At 40.5% G+C, this 21,929-nt stretch overlaps 3 protein-coding genes across 3 annotated transcripts; 1 reads left to right on the top strand and 2 right to left on the bottom strand.

Annotated features, from left to right (window-relative positions):
* Positions 1 to 464: 464 nt before the first annotated feature.
* On the bottom strand, positions 465 to 2,921 carry cnpy2 (canopy FGF signaling regulator 2). The gene is made up of 6 exons (XM_037252906.1): positions 2,806 to 2,921; positions 2,516 to 2,728; positions 2,277 to 2,392; positions 1,838 to 2,035; positions 1,632 to 1,728; positions 465 to 1,546 (listed from the first exon to the last, which is right to left on the bottom strand). The coding sequence occupies exons 2-6, from the start codon at positions 2,613 to 2,615 to the stop codon at positions 1,503 to 1,505; spliced, it is 555 nt and encodes a 184-aa protein (XP_037108801.1). The 5' UTR covers positions 2,616 to 2,728; positions 2,806 to 2,921; the 3' UTR covers positions 465 to 1,502.
* Positions 2,922 to 3,594: 673 nt separating this feature from the next.
* LOC119123609 (natural resistance-associated macrophage protein 2-like) lies at positions 3,595 to 11,899 on the bottom strand. Its single transcript, XM_037252840.1, has 17 exons — positions 11,726 to 11,899; positions 9,725 to 9,808; positions 9,133 to 9,269; positions 8,916 to 9,035; positions 8,724 to 8,843; positions 8,511 to 8,617; positions 8,351 to 8,421; positions 8,214 to 8,281; positions 7,988 to 8,143; positions 7,672 to 7,830; positions 7,515 to 7,601; positions 7,198 to 7,317; positions 6,953 to 7,102; positions 6,780 to 6,853; positions 6,297 to 6,450; positions 6,081 to 6,134; positions 3,595 to 4,198 (listed from the first exon to the last, which is right to left on the bottom strand). The coding sequence occupies exons 2-17, from the start codon at positions 9,756 to 9,758 to the stop codon at positions 4,127 to 4,129; spliced, it is 1,683 nt and encodes a 560-aa protein (XP_037108735.1). The 5' UTR covers positions 9,759 to 9,808; positions 11,726 to 11,899; the 3' UTR covers positions 3,595 to 4,126.
* A 680-nt stretch (positions 11,900 to 12,579) lies between these two features.
* LOC119123596 (serine/threonine-protein phosphatase 6 regulatory ankyrin repeat subunit C-like) lies at positions 12,580 to 21,926 on the top strand. The gene is made up of 28 exons (XM_037252808.1): positions 12,580 to 12,749; positions 13,400 to 13,483; positions 13,572 to 13,650; positions 13,722 to 13,792; positions 13,883 to 14,083; positions 14,204 to 14,291; positions 15,063 to 15,205; positions 15,537 to 15,749; positions 15,825 to 15,903; positions 16,036 to 16,150; positions 16,443 to 16,525; positions 16,621 to 16,738; positions 16,866 to 16,934; positions 17,009 to 17,149; positions 17,238 to 17,288; positions 17,383 to 17,494; positions 17,561 to 17,632; positions 17,716 to 17,917; positions 17,994 to 18,081; positions 18,170 to 18,287; positions 18,362 to 18,581; positions 18,866 to 18,953; positions 19,034 to 19,117; positions 19,253 to 19,398; positions 19,593 to 19,675; positions 19,838 to 19,920; positions 20,035 to 20,126; positions 20,414 to 21,926. Exons 1-28 carry the CDS (start codon positions 12,723 to 12,725, stop codon positions 20,653 to 20,655), a joined length of 3,192 nt encoding a protein of 1,063 aa, XP_037108703.1. The 5' UTR covers positions 12,580 to 12,722; the 3' UTR covers positions 20,656 to 21,926.
* The last annotated feature ends 3 nt before the right edge of the window (positions 21,927 to 21,929 follow it).

Here is a 21,929-nt window from a genome sequence, read left to right as displayed (position 1 = left end):
GGGTGCAGAGCTCGAATATCCCAACTCACTGTGGGACGCAGTGAATCGCATCAGGAAACATACAGCGCCGGACTCTGAGAACGAAGAAGAAGAAATGTTTGACTTTTGGGATCCTGGGAATGCAGATGTCGATTTGGACGGGGAAGTCTTTGAGGAACCTGAGGTGTTAGAGGGCACCTGTGCATTGCCACAGCCATGGCGTGAGGACGACACGCTGTCTTGCAGTAGCACCAGCAGCCATGACTCCGGGGACACGGTTATTATAGCAGATGACGATTGCCTGGTTGAAGCTGAAAATAACACGACAGGTGAGAAAGAGGAAGAAGGTGATGGAGATGAAAGACAATGTGACCAGAGTGAGAAGGACCAAATTGTGGACGACGGGTTGGCATCAAAAGACGAGGAAACCATGTAGTGCAATTACAATATAGGGAAAATATGCAAACTTTACTATTGTACCAAACGATTTACTCAATGTGGTTTTATTCGACCTCAACCTACACATTCAAAAAGGAATGAATCATAAAACATGTTCCATAAAATGACGCATGCGAAAAAATATGAAATACTCCAAATCCGATGTTTGATGACACCTTATTTGGATGCTTGGCATCTAAATATTATGCTCCAGTAATAACCACCTGACATTGTCAATATAAATGTGAATTATTAGTTTGATCAATTTTTATTCTGCTCTTGTATTATAAGTGTTTGTGTTATTCTCCATCTCTGCAGTTTATCTGATTGTAATCACATTTGATTTCAGAATGATATCCATGTCATCAAAACAGATTTGAAATAAACTATCAAAGCCACATGGCTAATTGTAATATGTTGTTTTTAGTAACTATTAGAGGGTGAGCTGTAGAAAATAAGGAATCGTATCAATGAAACCTTTAGCATTTGTGAGCAATGACGTGTTGAGGTGATATTTTGGGCAGGGCTTGTGAAGAAGTAAAGCAATTGAGCTGTGGACAAGAGTGCATTCATAAAATATTGCATATCAATAATGGAGGAAAAACAGATGCAGAAATCTGACATTTATACAAAAATTGGGTTCATACAATTGAAAATAGTAGAAAAATGACAGCAAAATATTTGGTGGGTGTGAACACTTGTGAAACATATTCAACAGTCAAGCAGATTTATCCAAAGGGTCGTAATATTTCCTCTCCTATTTCTTTATAAGCATTCTAAAGCAGGCGGTTTTACGTTATAAAATATCCTGCAACTAAGTTTGAACAGTTTCACAGTCAAAATAATGTGCTCATCTAATTAAAGAGATAATGCTGATGTGAGGTAGAGATATAAGGGGTGATGAAATGGTACTAAAAACAAAAAGTCAACCCAATCCCCTTATACTCCATGACTAAAGCAACTTCTCAACATTTGGAATCTGTGCAGTTTTTAGACATGACTATATTTTCGCCTCCGTCGCCACCGCCATGGCGTGAGCCGGCCATTATCAGCTGAAGAGAGACGGCCGCCATGGCGTGAGGACATCAAAGTTCATCGTGTGGGATTTTCAGAGCATGGTCACAAAGATCTGGCAGGGAATATAAGTAGAATGCAGTGAGAAAATTAAACGCTGATGAAACTCTGTGTATGAAAAACAAAATTTGCAAATGTACCTGTTCGCTTGCTGCAGAGTTTGTCTTTGACATTTTCTGTCTCATGAGAGAAGAATTCGATGAGTTCGTCTTCGTGCTGCTCAGCAATGGCCTCACACTGCCACAAGACATCAAGATAAATCATTTCAAGACTCACAATATAGTCATTTTCATGATAAATTTGAATACATCACAATAACAAAAAATCTTCAGTGCATTGTACTCACTGCAAATTTTAAACTGCTGGTGATTCTTGAATCCAGCGTTGCCTCTGAGAGGTCCATGGCCTCACCGTTGCGAGATTTGACCCTAATGTAAGACTTCCTGGTGGTGGCATCGTCTATGTGCTCGCCATAGTCCTCCATCCTCTCACACACGCTCTCCAACAGCTCCAGGAGGTTTCCCTCAGAGCGTGCCAGAGGAACCTGCCGGTAGATGTGGATTACAACCAGTGTAGTAGTTATGGTGACCATTCACAATCATCTCAAAGTTATGTATTTTCGTTCTTTTTTTCCCCCAAATTAAATTTCTTTTGTTTCCCTCCTACAAAATTAGTATTTAAAAAATATAACCTGGCCATCTTTCAATTTTAAAAATCGAATGCAGTCCTTGAGCACAAAAGTTCACTCTCTCCCTTTAAGATAGATGAATAGATAGCATACTGACCTCCCTGATGGACTGACTACCATCTGGATTGATTCGAAACGAGCCTGTCTGGATCATTTTCTTGGGGTCAACTTGGGAGATGGCCCACTCCATCTCGTCCACCAGGGCCCTGCAAGCTGAGGGGGGGTACGAGGACCATTTACTATTTGGCTTTTGCACAATGGAGCATTCATAAAACATGCAATTTGCACAATCAAAGGCACATTCCTAAAAGATGTAACGTGCAGGCAGACACCAACCTCCACATCGGATGTCTTGACCTTGTCTGGCTGTTCGGCAGGTGCTCAGGAGGAGGAAGAAGAGCACACAGGTTGAAAGCAGGAGAGCCACTTTCCTCATGTTGCATCAATTTAACGCAATAATGTCGACAGGGGGTCGGCTGTCACGTCAAGCAGAAAAGCTCACGATGATGAAGAAATTAGCCGGCTTCCTTTTAGCAAGTGTGAGAAAACCTGCACCAAATTACACCAACGCTACTGAAATAGATATTTAAAGTGGCGTGGCAGCACAAAGTTACGATGAGACTCACCAGATGCGGGTGGTGATTTGGAAGAGTTGGTCGCTCATCTTGTTCGACGAAATGTGATGGCGTACAACCTGCCACGTCATACGTCAACATGGGAGACAGCGACCCCTGTGGCCAGGAAGACGCTCAAGAACCAAATCTCTGGGCTGTTTTATAAAAGGCTGGTACTGAAAAGCTACACACTGACGATTCTTGAAAGTAAATTATCTGAGTAAAACCAATTACATGTCTACATAAACCTGTTTGGAGAACATGGAATTTTTTGTAATGGGGGAAATTAAAGACTGCACTCATATTTTTGTTCTTGAACATGCCAGAGTAAAGACAGTAGACCTAATTTACAAAACGCAAATTCACTTCATGTTTATTAAATTACAAAATTACACACAGTAGACAATTATGTTTAAAGGTAACAAAAACGGAACTGTGTAATTGTAATTATATATATATATATATATCTTTTTTTCTTTACAGCTTGGTTTATCATGTAATATGATGTGCGTCGCAAGGGATTCATAAATATACTCTTCCACCAGTCATCAACATGGACACAATAGCATTTGTTTTAAGTGTGAATTGTTTTTTAAGCACTTCGTAACAGTGATTATTTTTCTTTGCACTTCCAGGAACATTTATGCACTGAGCGTGACAGATCCTAAAATAAATAGATGCATTTCCCAGTACAAAATTCAGTTAGAAGGGGAGGGGGGGCAGAGATACATTTTAGAAATACATTTAAAAAAAAAAAAAAAAAGACAATATTTGGTCCTGTAGTCAACCTGACTTTTTTTCCTCTGCTGATGCGAGATGTGAGGCACACAGGCGGAGGCAATAGAGGGCAGGTGCAGCTCAGAAGTTAGTCAAATAAATGGTTCCATTTGACCATTCTGCATCCTGGAGGTTCATCATTTCATCCCATTTTGTCATTATGCCAGTGAAGGTTATATTTTCAAGGTGTTCACCGACACTTTAGCATTCCAGCATATTGACCGAAAAAGGCCAGATTAATGCATTGAAACGCCTCAACAAATGTGAACACCCACAAAGCAAAACTCGAACCCTAAGAATAAATTAGCAAATATATTAATTACCAAGTAATAGTTGTTACATGAGCTGGTGTTTTTGGTATGTTCTTCTGCTGCATATTTATTTTATTCACATCATTTTTATCAAACGCAAAGTGCAATGTGGGCCCATGTCTTGGCAGAAGTTGCAGAGACATAATCAGCAGGGCACTTTAAAGTGGAAGGCACTGAAAGTGAAGATACTGGCCATGCAGCAGGAATCTCATTGGTGTTCTTGACCTCCATCACGTTGTCATCTCCTATCGCTCGATCACACCGTCCACATCCATGTCATTCAGTAAGTAAATATCTGTATGCCGTGCAAGACCCATCTGCAGGAGAGAGGAAGTAGAGATGCACATTTCATCAGTGTGGCAGATTTGGACGATCATATTGTTAAAAATGATCCTTAAGTGATTATTCCTATTGTCAACAATCAATTTTGGATTGTAAATCCGACATACAGCACAAATACAGAGAAAGAGAAGGAAATAACTGTACTTATTTGGGCCCATTTGTGCATCTGTGAGACTACAGAATGAAAGTGGTGATTTGTGAAAAACAAACGTGACAGGGAGGTTAATCACATGACTTTGTTGATTTGAATTAGTGATGCATTGAGGGTGCTCACCTTTCCTCATTTAACCCTGGAAAGTCCTGAAAGAGAGCGATTACCACACATGCTACACTGTCTCGCATCGCATTTTAATAAGCTATTGTGGTGCTATTACAACTAATCAGATTATTTCATAGCACTCTTTAGAATTGAGACATAAGACACCATGTAAGCAGTCTTTGGTGTTTATTTTAAACAAATGATGGGTCTCTGTCAGAAGAGGACACAAATGAGACAAATGTAAACAATACTGCATTCATGGTTTCTCGGCAACAGACCAAATGTGTATGAGCACAAAAGCCATATTTTTTTTGCAAAAAAAAAAAAAAAAGAATTACAATTGTGTGCTCATTAGCGCAGATTACACCTTATGAATGAAGCGGACTTTTAACTTTTAATACGTTAGATTAAAATGTGAATACAACATTTATCATAATATCAAAAAGACAATAAAGTAAAAATCAAGAAAAAAAAGGACTTCTACCACAGATGCACAAATAAAGATATCAGGCGCCATTTTGTGGCAGTAAACTTGGTTGTATGAAATGTGTGCTTCAAATACTTGGACTAGTTCACATTACCTAATTCCGTTCCCATATGATCCCTTTCGCTAACAAGTCAGAAATTACACAAGGACAGTTATCTCACAGGTCCTTCTAAAAAGACAGTCAAACTTTTTAACAGCGTTTTCAGGAACCATCATCAGCACAGAGCCCAACAAGATGTAGCAGGACACACAAAAAAAGGATTAGTGCAACCATTACTGGCACTGATTAATACTTGGACTCAAAATATTAATAAAATGGAATCGCCTTAGCATAATTGTGCAAAATTTCCCCATTCAGTGTTTTGGACATGTTACAGCCTCACAATATCACAACACGACTCGGCTGGATATTATTTGGTATCTTAACTTTTAAGATTATTATTATCTGAAACAAACGTATGATGGGTGAAGAAATCCAGTGCTTCAACTACTGATAATGGAGTATACTGATGTAGACTAGGTTGTCTCAAAAAATGTTTTTTTTTTTTTTTTTAAATGTAATTGATTTAAATCATTCACCACTTTTAAGGTACAACGATGCTAATACAACCGCAACGGTCGGCGGTGTGAACATTTTGAAGCGACTTTGTTAGTTTAAGTTTGTTGAAATTTAAATGCGGCTTCCACAGTTTGAGGTCTTTGTATGACTACTGCTACATTTTCATAATTGATGTATAAATGCTAACTCCAACCTTTGTCGCTCATAGGGAAAAAAATAAAAATGTAGTATTTAATTGTACTTTGCCATGTGGAAGCAAACAGAGCAATCTGTAAAGTTAGTGTCTCGGAACAGATTGTGTTCAACCCTTTCCCTTTGGGGGAAAAATCATATTCGTGCAAAAGTGGATTAACTTCTGATAACCGTCTCACCACAAAAATAACATGAACGACGGACAGAAAAAAGACTTTGCCATAAACTCCAACAGTCCCGGTTGAGAACTGAGCTCAGAGTCTTCAGAAGAAAGAGGAACGTTGCTGGTTACTGTACAGTTCATCTCTAGGAGTCGCACTCAGACTGTTCCTCTATGAACACAGCAGGTGGATTGCTTACCCTGCTGCCAAAGTCCAGACAGGAGACCCCCAGGGCGACCAAACAGTGCCACACCTGCACACAAGACGGGAAACCCCAGCCAGTCAAATAACATCTTTGAGTGTAATGTGAAAGAGATTCTTTTTTTGCTTACTCATTCCTGAAAAATGTGAGCGCAATGCTATATACAAGCCACACCCACTGCATGTTGATTAATGCAGCAGCATGTCAACTCACCAGGTAGCCTACAAAGCACAGATAAGCGACGGAGAGTAGAGCGGCCAGGACGTAGAGCCAAATGCTGTGCAGAGTTGCCACATAGACCACCACAAAGTACATGTTGATGGCACAAACCAAACAGATGACAACGCCACCACCGATCTTCCAAAACCTGAAAGAAACAAGAACATACTCTCATTGCCGATGCTAGACATGGACAATCTATAATAGCCCAGGCTATTATAATTAGTGCTACCATTTTTTTTTCTGTTCCTTAGAAAGTTCTTTGCCATCAACATGTCATTAAATTTCCAGTAACAAGTGTGAGAGAGTATGACAGCGATAACACCATCTCGTAGCACTAAGTCACATGACAAGCAGGAGAGACAAATTTGGACACTTCTCATCAGAGGTGTACGCACTTTTGTTGCCGCCAAACATTAATACTTGCATGTTGAGTAACTTGAACGGACTAGTTCATTTTATAACTGTCATGCTTACAAGCCATTGGCAAAGTCGTTCATGATGGATGTCAGGCTGGTGAAGGTCAAAATTGGGATCAAGGCGAAAGGAAGCTGAAGGACAAGAAGTAGAATTGAGTTGTACACACCCTGTAACAAAACTAGCTTACGTAAGTATAACAGGTTTTGCAAGTATTCAAAAACGAGTCAGACCTGCATGCTTTGTAAGACATTAAGGAAGTCGTTCATCCCAGTCAGATGCTGGACATCCTGAAAGATGGCAACCAGCAGCGTCGGCGTGATGGCGATGGAACGCGTCAGTAGCACTCGTGCGAAACGAGACCACCGAAGGTTTAGGAAACCCTTACCAAAGAGAGGGACGGAAAAAAAAAAAAAAAAAAAACATAAGCACATTGCTCTTGTCTTTGCTTTGATTGTCAACAATCACGAAAACATACCTCCATAACAAACTGTCCAGAGTAGGTGCCTGTCATGGTGGAGCTCTGCCCTGCTGCAAGGATGCCGATGGCCCAGATGTACAGCGCGGCGGGACCGAAGAAACAGCCCAGAACCACTCCCTGAATAAGTGGCATAAAATTACACGTGGGAAAAAGTATTTTTCACAATGCACTCATTCTGAGTGAGCTAATCCTGCAAAAGAAAATCTCCATTTACTAATTACATGATATACACCAAATTTTTCTGTTTACGTTGACCTTTTTAAACATTTGAACTTTTACAACATTTTACAGGAAGTATTGACCAGCGGACGTACCCCCTTATAGATATCAACCTCCAGTGTTTCATTGTTGTTAGGGAAGAGACCTTGGTGAGGGATGTTGGTTACATTGCACTCTTGGTTCTGCGAGCAGAAAATAAAGACTTCAATTAAAATGAAATGACTTGATATGCCTACAGTCCAGTATACCCACCACTTGCCAGTTGGTCTTATTGTAGAAAGCCTGGGCAAAAACGGCGACGACAAAGACGTTGATGAGAAACGAAATAAAGAGTGCAATGGTTGACTCGATGAAGTAATACTTGTTGGCTTCCTTTACTTCCTTCTTATTTCGACGGTCAATATCACGAGACTGGTGCATAGGGAAATAAATGAGAGTTCATAATATTTGTTTAGTACGTACTTTCATACACACACACACAAGCACATGATTCAAAGCCAACTTAAAAAGCAGTGGTGGCTGCAGAGTTGGCAATGCTGTAACATATTTCGTACAAAACAATTCTCACTTTGACCAAAGCCGAGTGAAGGTAAATGTTGTGCGGCATGATGACAGCGCCAACAATGCCAACAGCCTGCTCCAGTTGCGTGGGCCCACATCCTTCACAGTACGGCACAAACATGCCTTTCAGCACCTCCCCTTGGTCTGGTTTCACAAGCACATACTACAAAGAGAAAGGCAAAGTGTCAAGAATGTTGTTGATGGAATCGTTTGAATAGTATGTGGGGTGTTACCTCGTAACCAAAACTGATAGCCATTACGGTGATAAGAAAGCCGAAGAAAGCTTCAAGTTTTCTCAGGCCTACAAAAGGGATCAGACGTTGTCAATCAACACTGAGGACAAACTACTGATTTAAAAATCATCACGTACCGTATTTGTCCAAAAAAAGGAACACAAATGTATCTGTGATGGTAATGAGTACTCCAGCCCATAAAGGTATCCTAGGGGGAAAAAAAGAAGGTGACTTTGACTTACTGTGACATCACGTTCACATCGTAATAAGTAAAGATTGGATGGATGAAATACCTACTTGCCCACAGAGAGAAGATTGAGAGCTATTGCACAGCCAATCACTTCTTGCATGTCGGAACCAATAATCGCCAACTCCACCATGATCCACAATATAATTCGTGGGACCTGCAGGAAAAAGGACTCAGTTTTACTGTATTGTAGAAACCAAGAAAACATTTGCATTTTCATGTTGCCATTATTCTAAACTCAAAAAGGGAGAGTGAATGCTCACGGTGGAATACTGCCGGTTGCAAACTTCAGCCAAGTGCATTCCCGTGACCACGCCGAGACGTGCCGCCAACCTCTGCAACAACAGCCCGATGACGGTGGCTGACAAAAGCACCCATAGAAGCTGAGGAGGACAGACAAGATAAATCCCAAAGTAAAATCACGTTCCAAGCCATTCAAGATGATGAATATTCACCTTAAATCCAGCTTCTGCTCCAGACTGCAGGTCAGACTCAATGTTGCCTGGATCTAAGTAGGCGATGCTCATCAAGAACCCGGGTCCGGTGAAAGCCCAGAGTTTCCTAAAACTAAACACCTGAAAAACAAAATAAATGGAGGAGGTGACTATGCTGCTTTAATTTGTCTGCAAAGTAAAAGCGCAATTCAGCACGATGACTCTGTTTTAGGAGTACCTGATTGACATTTTCAGGAATGGCCACCTTCTCTTCAAAGTACGTGGAGAAAGGCTCATCTAAGTCTGCAGGGGAGGCCGGAGGTGAGATGGCGCTGTAGTGGTTGGTCTGAGTGCCCCCGTCGTCAGGGGAATCCTCTAAAAATAACAAACAAAAAAAACAAACATAGTTCAAAGTGGACTTGACTGACCACTGATACGAAATTACCTGACTCAGCCATTAAATGTCAAAACATTCTGACATTAAACAAAAAAAAAAAAATCCCTGGGAAGACAGCGCATTGGAGAAACTTGTATCAACATTCCACTATGTGTGCACAAATAAAGCCAACTGAACTTTAGCCCGAACATCACTCACACGGCAATAAAGTTCACTTGAACTATAAAAATTGCACCTGAAAAAAAAATCCATGAAGACTGGCAAATCTTACTGTACAACTACTTGTATCAACATGAAAAGCAGTTTTGAATCTTTAAAACTATTTTTAAGTCCAGAACACCGACAAGAATAAAGATTTGCCATTCTAACGTCATGATGTGTGTGTTTGAGAGATGTGCGGGTTGCTCATGTTTCTGTTGTTGTAGTCGGTTACCTTGGAGGAGGTCTCCATCCTGCTGGGCCTTCATCAGGGCAGGCCGATAGCTCCCTGAGAACTTGAGGGATGACTTTCAGCCTCCTAACAAAATTTACACAAAACAATCTGAATATTCCACTGAAGGCTTTTATTCTTGTCTTGCTAAACATTTTCTGGAAATATGTTCAAATCCCGATTAAGTAGTGGCACAAATTCATGTGTTGTTTGTGGTCAAATACAGCATAACATGTTTTTGGAGTGTGTTGAAGAGTAAGGGATACAATATATTCTTAAGTTGTTTATAATGTGATTAAATTCATGAGAGAACAATATATAATGTAACATATTTTCGGCAAAAGGTGACCTAATAAGTCAAAAATTTCCCTTGCACTTGAAATGAAACCTTCCCCCTACATTTTTTCTAAACTCCACTGTCCACAAAATGTTCTTTTTTTTTTTTAAACTCTACTGCACACAACATTTTCTTTCAAGTCAACAATCCAAGGATGCAATGCCATTCCAGGCAAAGGGCAGAACCTTGAAACACTTCAGTTTGCAACAACACAGACTGGGCAGTCACATGACTGTAGGATCATGAGGGAAATGCCACAAAGTCACTTCTCCACCCAGTCAAGGTTTCACTTCCACTGCAATTAATATTGTCAGTTTACATTGCTTGGATTTGCAGGACTAATTTAATTAATTATGAAAATAACCAACCAACCAACTGGTCATGTGGTGCAGTCTAATGGAGTAGTTTGTCATTCTATACGAGGCCAGTGGACCACACAGGCTTACATATGATCGGAGTGAAATTCCCACAATAGATGGATCATAACATCCGTTCGTATAAAACAGAGGCAAATACATGAGCATGTGAAATCAAGGAATGTGTCGGAACTTCTACAAGTGTTTGGAATTTTCTAGTCTACACTACAGCGACATATTCAAAAGGTTCACAGTATGTCACAGACTACATTCCAGTCTGGAACATAATGTTTTATGTGTCAGCGCTAATGCCTTCCATTTCTTATGTGAGCGGCATTCTTCGAGGCTTTGCGTAAACCATGGTCATGTCTTGATAATCTCTGACTTAAAGTAAGGTCATAAAATTTAACGGTGAATAAGTTGGTTTTTTTTGGTCAAAATGCATCAAATATAACAGAAAGCTGTAAGGGTGAAAGTATTGCCTGTACAATTAATAAAGTTTTTATGGTGGTGACAGTTTGGACCCTGAAAGTCCCAAACTTGTGATGGCGAAATAGTTTTGAAATTTACTGCTCGATCAGAGTCACGGAACAAACATTGCGGACTTGGAAGTACCATTGTATGATGTGTATTAGGATAATATCAATTTACACCAAGTGTAAAAAAAAAAAGTTTCAATATCTGAAGGGGGAAAGACATAGTCGAGATAAGCCACTTTATCAGCATTTGGCAGCTTTTGCAATCACAAGTGCACATCTCTGACAACTCCCAAACGAACAAGTAACGTCTATGGTATAACAATAAAAGTCTGAGGTGATCAAGTGCATTTCTAGCTAGATTCAATAAGGAAATCCACGCGTTAACCCATCAACAATTGGGGGGGGGGGGGGGGGGGGGGGGGGATGCTATGCGCGCATTCAACTCTTAATTACAAGTGTGACTACAAACTATTCAAATTGCAGTCTGTATAACTAAAAGAATAAAGATTGATCAGACTACATGGTGGAATTGTAGTGACGACAATAAGACAGTGGCTATTATGATGGGAATTTATTTGGGTCTGAACAAGAGTAGCTCTACTTTTAGATTTCGAAACTTTTAATCTCTTGTTCTGGTGCCGTGGGAGGAATGAACACAACCTTCTCACATTGACTACAAATTTCAAACCAAAATTCTACAAACTGTAATAAATCAATCCAATTACAAATAAATCCACAGTCGACTGACACACAAGATCACACATGCTACGTGCTAGCTTCCTGGATTGCATTGCTTACGTGACCTCTATTAAAGTTATTTAAACAACCTTACCTGATGTTCGCGTAGGGAACAGTCACTAATAATATTATGGTTCGACAATGGCCTCCGATATCCAACATGCACCATGGGGATTATCTTTTAAGAATCAGCGTTTTCAGGTTGAACTCGGGCACATTTGTGTGTTCACTGTCAGTTCTGCCATGTCAACTTTAGGTTCAAGAATTCTTGCGCATGAGCATAAGACGAACACAGCTCTGATTGGTCAATGTGTGAAAACTTTTACCCCTTTATTTTGTCTGTGAGGTAAAGGTATATCTTGAGTTTGGAGTAAATCCCAGCATGATTAGTAGTAGTAGCTGTTGCCATTCCACGTGAACACGTATGGCGTAAAGTATGACGTTCAGAAAGGAGTCTAGAATAATATAAAATATGAATATATTAAACAGCTGCGATAGGCTCCAGCAGGCCCGGGACCCTCGTGATGATTAGCAGTTTGAAAATGGATGGATGGATGGATGGATGGATGGATGGATGGATGGATGGATGGATGGATGGATGGATGGATGGATGGATTGCCATGCAATGCAATACAATGCAATACATTGCATTGTCTGCAATGTGATGTTTTACCATTCTGTGAGCGCCCTCTTATTTGCGGTGCCGTGCTGTGGGGGCAGCGTCAAGAAGAGGGATATTAATTATAAATGATATTAATTTTAAATTAAATGATAATACTGAATACCAGTACAATAAAAGAGAAAATATTTGCGCAAAAACATACTTTCAAATTCTCAACACGCCATTCAGAAGACATGATGCAACTTTTGTAATATTAAGGTTCAAAGTTCAGGTTGTTTTATGAGATGTAAATGCCACGCAAGTTGTTTTACTCCCAAGCTTGTCATCACGTTGTGGTGACCTCTCGCGAGAATTCCCTCTACACCGCATAAACGAACTCGCTAACGAGGCTAACAAGTAAACGATCTGCCATTGAATAACATGTCTACACAAATGGCGTGAATGAAGGAGCGAGGAGAAACATTGAGGAATGGAGTGTAGAGATATCAAGGACCAGGTACGGGAAAATAATTGGGATAATTGTAATCTCGGTAGTTTTCTAACTTTGCATTACAGCCGGTTGACTTGTCTACATTTCGACCAAAGTTTGCTAACGGACATCCAGCTATGTTATTACAACCGTGACATTGAAGTCGTCTAAATTACAATTTACATACTCATGTTTGCCTTTATTCTTTTATCTGTTCTGTAGCTGTACGTTTTCGTTTATGTTTTTATAAAGTCGTAGTAGAAATGACATTAATGCGAAGTTCATACAAGTCAAGGTAATAACGCCACACTTTTTTCTTTATTTTCTAATAACCACGAGCATTTGAAATAACTTTTGTCTACCCCCAAGTACGCCTAAATTAGTCAAAACCATTTCCCATAGAGAAAGGAAAAATAAAATGCTGTCATCTCTCTCACTGATGCGCTATCAGTGCAGCACGAGTTCTGTATGTTATGTTTTTGCATTATATTTAAATCTGAATCTCTTATATTACAGTTTTCTCTTCTTTATATTTTGCTATTTACTGCAAAGTTGGCTTTCTATACCTTTCTGGTGTGGAATAAGCCATAGTTTGTCTATTCTCTACTACCTTGAGATCTTGAGTTGGCAATCTAATGTTTATTATGTTTTTCTTCCATGTCAAATTGTTCTTCTAGAGTCCTTTGGTCCAGGCTATTTTCAGCCGAAATACTGAAGAAGTGACATTTTTGTTAGGCCACAGAGAGGATGTCAATTCTTTGGTAATATTATTTCACAGCTTTGTTTGTTTGCTGGGTAGATTTTTCTACCTTATTTGTTAGGTTAATGCCTCAGTAATATTTCCTACAGGACCATGAACAAAGCACACCCCTTCATGCTGCTGCCTACCTTGGCGACATTCACATTATGGAACTACTTATCACCGCTGGTAAGGATTGAAATATTGTCCCCAAAATTATTTGGAAAAACAAGCCTTCAAATCTTTTTGCTTTCTAACAGGTGCCAGTGTCAACACTAAGGACCAGGGTTTGTTGACTCCTTTACATAGAGCAGCTGCCTCCCGAAATGAAGTATGCACATTTTTTTTCATTGTACAGTTTCAAGAAATGCAGTACCCAGATTGTTTTATTGGACCTTTTTTTTTTCCATCTTCTGTTCAGAGAGCTGTGGAGCTGCTGCTAAAGCACAGGGCCGAGATCAACACACGGGACAAATTCTGGCACACACCTCTGCACATGGCTGCAGCAAACTTGGCTACAAGCTGTGCTGAATCGCTGATACCTCATGTGTGCAGCCTGGATGTTTATGACCGCTCAGGACGAACACCTTTGCATCACGCAGCACACAGTGGACATGGAGAGGTATGCTTTCCTTGAGACGTATTGATTGTTAATTGGGGGCTTGTTCTTAATTTTTGTCACTGTCGTAAGTACATTTTTCCATTTCAAACTGTAAAGCAGGTTGTTGCTTACTTTCTATAGATGGTGAACTTGCTTCTCAGCAAGGGTGCCAATGCGAGCGGCAAAGACAAAAAGGAAAGGCAGCCGATCCACTGGGCTGCATATCTTGGTAAGTGGTGGTGGTGGTGTTGACCGAAAATATGGAGAGAATGTTTAAATATTTAGACACATATTTTTAGAAAGACACATATTGCAACCTAAACACCAGAAGTATTTGTCACGCACAAAAAAAATCACTCTTAAAAGCATTTTGTTCTCAAATGGAAAAATCTTGAGACCTTCTGGAAGGAAATTTTGGAAACCTTCCCGTGACTTTTTAAACACAAAGGTTACTGTAGTCCCAGCAACTATAAATACATTTATTTCCCCCTGCTAATAACATGTGATCCCAAGTAAACAGCTCTCTTTGTGTGTGTGTTCACACTCTGTTGCATCCTTCACCACACTGGTGTTTATCACTTCCCAACTTCAAAATAGATATGATAGCAGGCACCCATAGGGCTACTTAATGGCTCCAGATGATTTCAAATTTAAAAATATTTGGCTATCTCTTCTTAGACTTCAAAATAAAACCCCGCTAAACACACTGTAAACGAGACTTGGGAAATTAATAAATAATTAATTTATTATTTAATTACTTATTGAATAAAGAATAAATAAGTAATAGGAATATAAATAATGAATTAGCACGGGGCAGAGTGAACGTAAAGCAAATCACCTATGAAGTTGAGCATATTAACTTGATCAACTTAAAGATACCCCAGACTCAATTTTTGTGTACAGTGTGTGTTGTAAATAACGGTGGGTGGCGCACTTTACAAAAAATATTAAATGATGTGTCTGTGTGGTAAATATTGTGGTTTTTTTACCCCTCCCCTAGGACATTTGGACATTGTGAAGATGCTGGTTTCTCACTGTGCCGATGTAACATGTAAAGACAAAGGTGGCTATACACCGCTACATGCTGCAGCAATCAGTGGACATGTAGATGTGGTCAAATATCTTTTGGAACTTGGAGCTGAGGTATCTTTTTTTTTTCTTTTTTTCCTGAAGTATATTCTAAAATGCTTCAAAATGTGTAGTAGATAAGCATTTTTTTTTCTGCCAAATCTTTTGTTAAGGTCAAGCAAAACCTTTCAGTGATGCTGGTTGGCATTGAATCCATAAGTAAAAAAAAAATGTTTCTTAAATAAAATAGAGCGCTGCACAAAGAAAGTCTATCCTTGGATGCTTGTGGAGCTTGGGTTTTGTGTGATGCTGACATCATGGATTAAAATTTTGAATTAAATTCAGCTTCAGAGGTTGGATTATACTGTTTTTATCTAGCTTCTCTCCCTCCTTCCTTGCTTTCTAGACTGATGAACCAAACACATTTGGAAACGCTCCACTCCACATGGCCTGCCATACGGGCCAGGAGGCTGTGGCCTATGAGCTGATCAATTGTGGCGCCAACATCAACCAGGCCAACTACCATGGCGTCTCTCCCCTACACCTGGCCGCCGCTTCCTCCAGCGGGGTGCTGTGTGTTGAGCTGCTCATTAATAACGGGGCTGATGTCAATATGCAGGTTAAAAGGGGGAAAACATGTCTTAGGTTGCATCTTCACAAACCTTCTAACTCACATAAATCATTTCTTCAACAGAGTAAAGCAGGGAAGAGCCCTTTGCATATGGCTGCTATGCATGGCCGCTTCACAGGCTCTCAGATTCTTATCCAAAATGGTAAACAAATAAAAAATATTGGCGTTGTCAAAATAAAAGGGAATGCAACATGCACGTAGTCTGACTTAGGCATGCAGTGTGGCTCGAAATATAATACCAGGTCGCTTAAAACATTTTTTGTCTTCTACCCAGGTGGTGAAATTGACTGTGTTGACATATACGGCAACACTCCGCTCCATGTTGCTGCCCGAAATGGTCAGGAGTTGTTGATCAGCACTCTGTTGACTAATGGTGCAGATAAATCCAGGTAAGTTGTATTTTAACATCCTGAACGGTTTTAGTACTTAGTACTCTTCTCTGGGCTATATGCACAAATCCTGAAACGCCTCGCTTGCAGAGAGGGTGGTCAATGATGGTGGATATTTTTGTTAGCATTTAAGCGCTCACAGTTGATCTTTGCTTAGCATTGTGATTCAGGCAGCAAGCTGAAGGTACCGTCTAACAAATGCTGGCGTCGGGCGTAATGTGAATGGCTCATCAACAATGCAAGAGGCAACTCTTGCATTTTTGATGAGCCATTCACATTTAATTTTCTGCAGACAGGGGATCCATGGGATGCTTGCCTTACACTTGGCAGCGCTGTACGGCTTTTCGGACTGCTGTCGCAAACTGCTCACAAATGGTGAGAAATGGTCTGATGAATAGAGCAGCCTTCAATGTTTAAGTGGCATTATCTTTCAACATGTACTTTAGCACTTTTGCTTGTGTGCTGTGTAGGCCAGTATTACAACATTGTACACTCTCCGACAAGCTGCCAGACACCGTCCATAGGATTTGATATAAACTCACAGGATGAACTTGGGAGGACCTGTATGCACGCAGCTGCATTTGGAGGGTAAAACATACACACACACACACACACACACACACACACACACACACACACACACACACACACACTCGTTATAGTTGTCCATTAAAGGTTGTCGTAAATGAACATTTGCTGCTTGTGCTTTTGGCAGAAATGTTGACTGTCTTAACATGTTGCTAAACAGTGGAGCTGAAGTTGATGTAAAGGATCATTTGGGAAGGTGAGCAAATTACAATTTTGTGCGGCCTGGCTGCCAACATGCTTGATTGAGCCTTTTCCCGTTTTGCTGCACAGATCTCCTTTGCACTACGCTGCAGCCAGCGGCAACAGCCAGTGTACAATCACACTGGTGAGAGGCGGCTCGGAGATCAACGAGCTAGACCTGATGGGTTGCAGCCCTCTTCACTATGCTGCTGCGTCACTCACGTTCTTCGGGTGAAGTCCTGAGCAGTGGCATAAATACGTGCTGGCAGTTTAGGATGCAAGTTAGCCAATATCAATTGTCAACTTTTTCATTCCACAGAGGGGAGACGAGCTCTGACTGCAGAATGGAAAAGGAACAAGAAGCCTCTCTGTACGTTGCAGATTTCTAAATATTTGTGTTGATTTTAGAAGATTGTGCAGATTGGTTTGGCTGAACTCTGCTGTTTTTTTGTGTGCGTGTTCAGTTGTTTAGAGTATTTACTGGACAGTGGAGGAAATCCAACTTTAAAGAATACTAAAGGTTACAGTGCTGTCCACTATGCAGCAGCTTACGGCAACAAGCAGCATTTGGAAATGGTCAGTACTTTAACCCTTTTTTTTTTTTCCCCTTCATTGCCTTAACGTTTTTATTTCTATTTCAAGCTGCTGGTGATTTCTTTCAACTGTCTAGAAGAAGCCGAAAGTAATATCCCCGTTAGTCCGCTGCACTTAGCTGTGAGTAGTGCAAATCCATCACACTTTTCCCACTTGCGGTTTGTGGACGATTGCCGGCTGCAACACTTGTGTCGTGTTGACAGGCGTATTATGGTCACTGTGAGGCCCTTCATCTTCTGTGTGAGACCTTAGTGAGTCTGGATGTCCGAGACATCGAGGGGCAAAGCGCCCTCCACCTCGCCGCTCAAAGGGGCTTTACCTCGTGTGTGGAGGTTCTACTGGAACATCAAGCTTCCTGCATCCTAAAGGAGCATAAGCGCAAGAGGACCGCTCTTCATGCTGCAGGTTGCAGTTGACAAAGGATTAGTTTTTATTGTGCTAGAATGCTTTGTTTCCTGATAGTATTTTTATGCATATGCAGCTGCAGAGGGCCATGTGGACTGTCTGCTTTTGCTGGTGAATAGAGAACACAGTGCTGACATAATTGACAGCCAAGACACCCAAGGACAGTAAGTTATTTTTATGAGTTCATAAAAATGGGATAAAATATGCCACATGTAAAAACCACCTACGTTTTTCTTTGTAATTGATTTGCAGGACTGCACTCATGTTGGCAGCGTTGGGTTGCCACACAGATTGTGTCCACATCCTTTTAGAGAAAGGAGCCAATCCGGATGTCGGCGACAAAAAAGGCTTCACTGCATTACATCGAGCTGTGCGTTCGTATGAGATTGTGTGTGCTTCTTGTCTCAAGGACAACATTTCAATGTTTCTGTCCATGCCCTGCAGGCCATGCTGGGTAGCAGTGACTGTACCTCAGCTTTATTAGAACATGGCGCCTCTGCTCTGTGTCGAGACTCTCAGGGAAGGACGGCGCTGCATCTCGCTGCGTCCTGCGGCCACGCACAGCTACTGCACACTTTACTACAAACTGCAGTGAAAGCAGATCCTCTGGACTCCATGTTGGATTACAGAGGCTACACGCCCACGCACTGGGCTGCCTACCATGGTAAGGCATCAGGATGTTCATGTAATAAAATTCACAGCGAATTAGAGAACGACAGAAAACAGTCTTGGGCTGTCCCAACAAAGAAAAAAAGTCTTTCCTACTATTTGTTATCGCTAATGTTTTTTTCCCGTATAGGATCACAAGGAAGCATAAAGAAAAAAGAAAAAAAAATGAAGTGCAAGTCAAACAAATTCCTCTGAAAATAGAACATATGGTAGTTTCCGTAAACTGTATTTTTCCTGATGTTTGCTTTGAAATAGTTTGTCCATTTGTGTTCTGTGTAGGTCATGAAGGATGTTTACGCATTTTACTTGAAAACAAGCGTTTTGGCAACCAAGAAGGAAATTCCTTCAACCCATTGCACTGTGCTTTGTGAGTCCACAACATTTATCCTCTAGAAATAGTTTAGAAGAATTGCGCGGTCTGTAGTTGATTTTTTTTCCCCTTTGCAGAATTAAAGGGCATGATGTTGCTGCTGTACTTCTTGTGAAGGCAGTTGGTCCTCAAATCGTTAAAATTTGCGATGCCAAAGGAAGGTGGGTTCCACGTTTCGCTCTGAAAGTCTATCTTGAAACATGCAGCTAGTTAATTTAATAAAACAAATCTTTCAGTTAATTTGGATTTAAAAAAAAGTAATTTTGCATGATTTTCTTGTCCATCTGTGATTGCAGAACTCCGCTGCATGCAGCGGCCTACTCTGGAAATGTTACAGGGCTCCAACTGCTCCTCGCCCAGGGGGCAGAGCTCGATGCCGTGGACCACAGTGGATGCTCCGCTCTGATGATTGCCGCTGATTGTGGGCATAGCATGGCTGTTGGTATGTATCCTCTACACAGTGTAAACGTTTCTCCTCTCTTACTTAGAAAGTCACAGCAGGAGTCCTTCGATCACCAAGGTCCAATTGATCACACTGTTTCCAAGTTCAGACCCCTCCCCGCTTTGCATGCAAACAGGTCACTGCACAAGAGACCCCTGAGTCAAGATGAACATTTTTTTTGTTATTCATTTCAGAATTCTTGCTGCAAAAGGCCAAGGCAGACCTGACCCTGGTGGATGTCAATAATAACACAGCCCTTCACTTAGCGTGCACTAAGGTCAAGCACACAAACACAAGTGCAGAAATTGTTAGGCGCACGATAACGTTTGCATGCATATCACATTAAGAGATAAATACGGCCATTTTGTCTTTTGAAGATGAAGCTTCTCGTCATCTTGAGTGTACGGCATGTGACTTTTCAATGTAATTTATTCCGCAGGGTCACGAGATGTGCGCCCTGTTGCTTCTAGGAGAAATCAGTGATCACTGCCTCATAAATGCACCAAATAGCGCACTCCAAATGTGAGTTGACTTCTTGTGTTGGCTGCTGTTCAGCACCACTTATGATGCCGATGCATTTTTTATGAGCCGTTTACCTCTGGAGTTCTTGGTAATGAGATTTGTTTCCTCATCCAGGCCCCTTCACATCGCGGCAAGGAAGGGTCTGGCGACTGTTGTGCAGGTCTTACTCAGCAGAGGAGCAGCAGTCATGGCTGTGGATGACGAAGGTGAGCAATGCCACCAAACAATAGTCACTGATGCAATTAGGATTTTTTTTTTATGTGTAGCTAGGCCATGACTGCATAATTGCCTCTGCATTATATTAAGTTCATGGCTCGTTTTGAACTGTAGCATCGGATTGCAATTGTACGTCATATAAGAAGTATTAAAAGTATATCAGATGCGAAGAGTACTGCACGACTTTGCTCGTCTGTAGCCTAAGTGATTAATGCCCCACCATTGCTTTCATATCAACCCACCACTTATTACAGCCGTGGTTTGTTACCATTTGCAGGCCACACCCCAGCCTTGGCCTGTGCCCCCAACAAGAAAGTGGCCGACTGCCTGGCCCTGATTCTTTCTACCATGAAGCCTTTACCCCTACGAGAGTCCAACACCAGCACGGCTTCCTGCTTCAACCCCACCCTGAATAACTGCGGTATCGCCGCCACTTGCGGGTCCAACGGAAGCTTGCGTCACTCCTACGTCAAGGGCCGTTCAAGCTCCATCGGCCTTCACCAGTGTCTCACTGAGTGAGCGTTCTTAACTATCACTTCCTTTGACGTATCGTGGTATCCTGTCAATACATCATCAACATTTACTAACAGTGTCTCTAAAGTCTTACACAAACTAATATTAAACCTCATCACATACTGTATGTTTAAGTTAAATCGCAAAATTAAAGTAGAAGACAGCACACAATCCGTCCTCTTGAACCATGGTTGCTGATGTTCTTTTTTTGTAGCTCTTCACATAGACCGAAACCTTTCTTTGTCCTCTGCTGCTATCAACCAAAATGCTTGATTGTGTTTACATGTGAAGCGTGTGGGTGTGTCTCTGCTTGTGCATTATCTGAATTAGTTTTTAATTATGTATTAATATCTATCTTGAAAGGGTAAAATGGTATCCTTTTATGCAATTAAGGTGTAGCAGACACTACATAGACTGAAGATTCTTGTAAGGATCCGCATAGCTATATTTCCGCATGTGTATTATTATTTTTTTCATCAAATGAAGGAATAACCTAATACATGTAAGCTGTGGTGCAATTTCAAGCACAATTTAGGCAGGGTATAGTAGTATTACTGGATGTCATAGTTAAATATTACAGTAAATAAGCAAGAGAATAGAACAATGAGGTCACTGAGTAAATATGATTTATGCACAAGGACCTTTCATACCAATTTACAACAGCAAATGTCTCAAATATTTTTATTTTATTTTTTATTGTGTAAACAATGTATTTCTGTGACCTGAACATACCGGTATTATTGAAAGAAATTTAATTTCTCACATCACTCACAGAGGCTGAAAATTTTCAAAGCTAAATTTCATTGTCTCCAACACTGTAAACTAAAGATTTACTGACATTCAGTAAAAGTTAAAAAAAAATTGCATAAAACTATGCACGTTACATTCACATAAGCAAGAAAATGTTACGTAAATTATATTCAACTTTAATTGGGTTGTTGATGATTGTTTACTTTTACTCATGTGATCTTTTATTTTTTTAATTCAATGCCTTGTGGGTTATTTGCGCTCCAACATAGATGTTTACATTTCACAGTATCCTGCAGATATTAATTGTGATGTTAGAAATCCCTTTGTTTTAAGATGATTAAAACCTATGCAGTTTGAGAAATCCCCTTGTTTTATCTGAACTTAATGTAAGACTAAGAATAACATACGCATGATTTGCTATTCATGTGAACTGTCTTCCATACATGCAGGTTTTTGACTTTTCAGGGTGCGTCAACTCAAATTCTGTGCATATAACTAAGAAAATAAAAAGTCTACGTTACATTGACTAA

Source organism: Syngnathus acus, chromosome 5 (genome assembly GCF_901709675.1).
Source record: "Syngnathus acus chromosome 5, fSynAcu1.2, whole genome shotgun sequence".
NCBI classification, from domain to species: domain Eukaryota; kingdom Metazoa; phylum Chordata; class Actinopteri; order Syngnathiformes; family Syngnathidae; genus Syngnathus; species Syngnathus acus.
This window is presented reverse-complemented; position numbering and strand designations above follow the sequence as displayed.

Bases quoted from the DNA above. Each gene is read 5' to 3' on its own strand.
- LOC119123596 (XM_037252808.1), top strand. From the start codon at position 12,723: ATGGAGTGTAGAGATATCAAGGACCAG. The intron at 13,651-13,721 runs GTAAGGATTGAA...GCTTTCTAACAG, and splicing joins GGAACTACTTATCACCGCTG to GTGCCAGTGTCAACACTAAG. The intron at 14,084-14,203 runs GTATGCTTTCCT...TACTTTCTATAG, and splicing joins CACACAGTGGACATGGAGAG to ATGGTGAACTTGCTTCTCAG.
- cnpy2 (XM_037252906.1), bottom strand. From the start codon at position 2,615: ATGAGGAAAGTGGCTCTCCTGCTTTCAACCTGTGTGCTCTTCTTCCTC. The intron at 2,393-2,515 runs GTTGGTGTCTGC...ACCCCCCCTCAG, and splicing joins TCAAGACATCCGATGTGGAG to CTTGCAGGGCCCTGGTGGAC. The intron at 1,547-1,631 runs GTACATTTGCAA...ATTCCCTGCCAG, and splicing joins ACTCTGCAGCAAGCGAACAG to ATCTTTGTGACCATGCTCTG.
- LOC119123609 (XM_037252840.1), bottom strand. From the start codon at position 9,758: ATGAAGGCCCAGCAGGATGGAGACCTCCTCCAAG. The intron at 8,618-8,723 runs GTGAGCATTCAC...TTTTTCCTGCAG, and splicing joins GCAACCGGCAGTATTCCACC to GTCCCACGAATTATATTGTG. The intron at 7,318-7,514 runs GTACGTCCGCTG...CCACTTATTCAG, and splicing joins AGGTTGATATCTATAAGGGG to GGAGTGGTTCTGGGCTGTTT.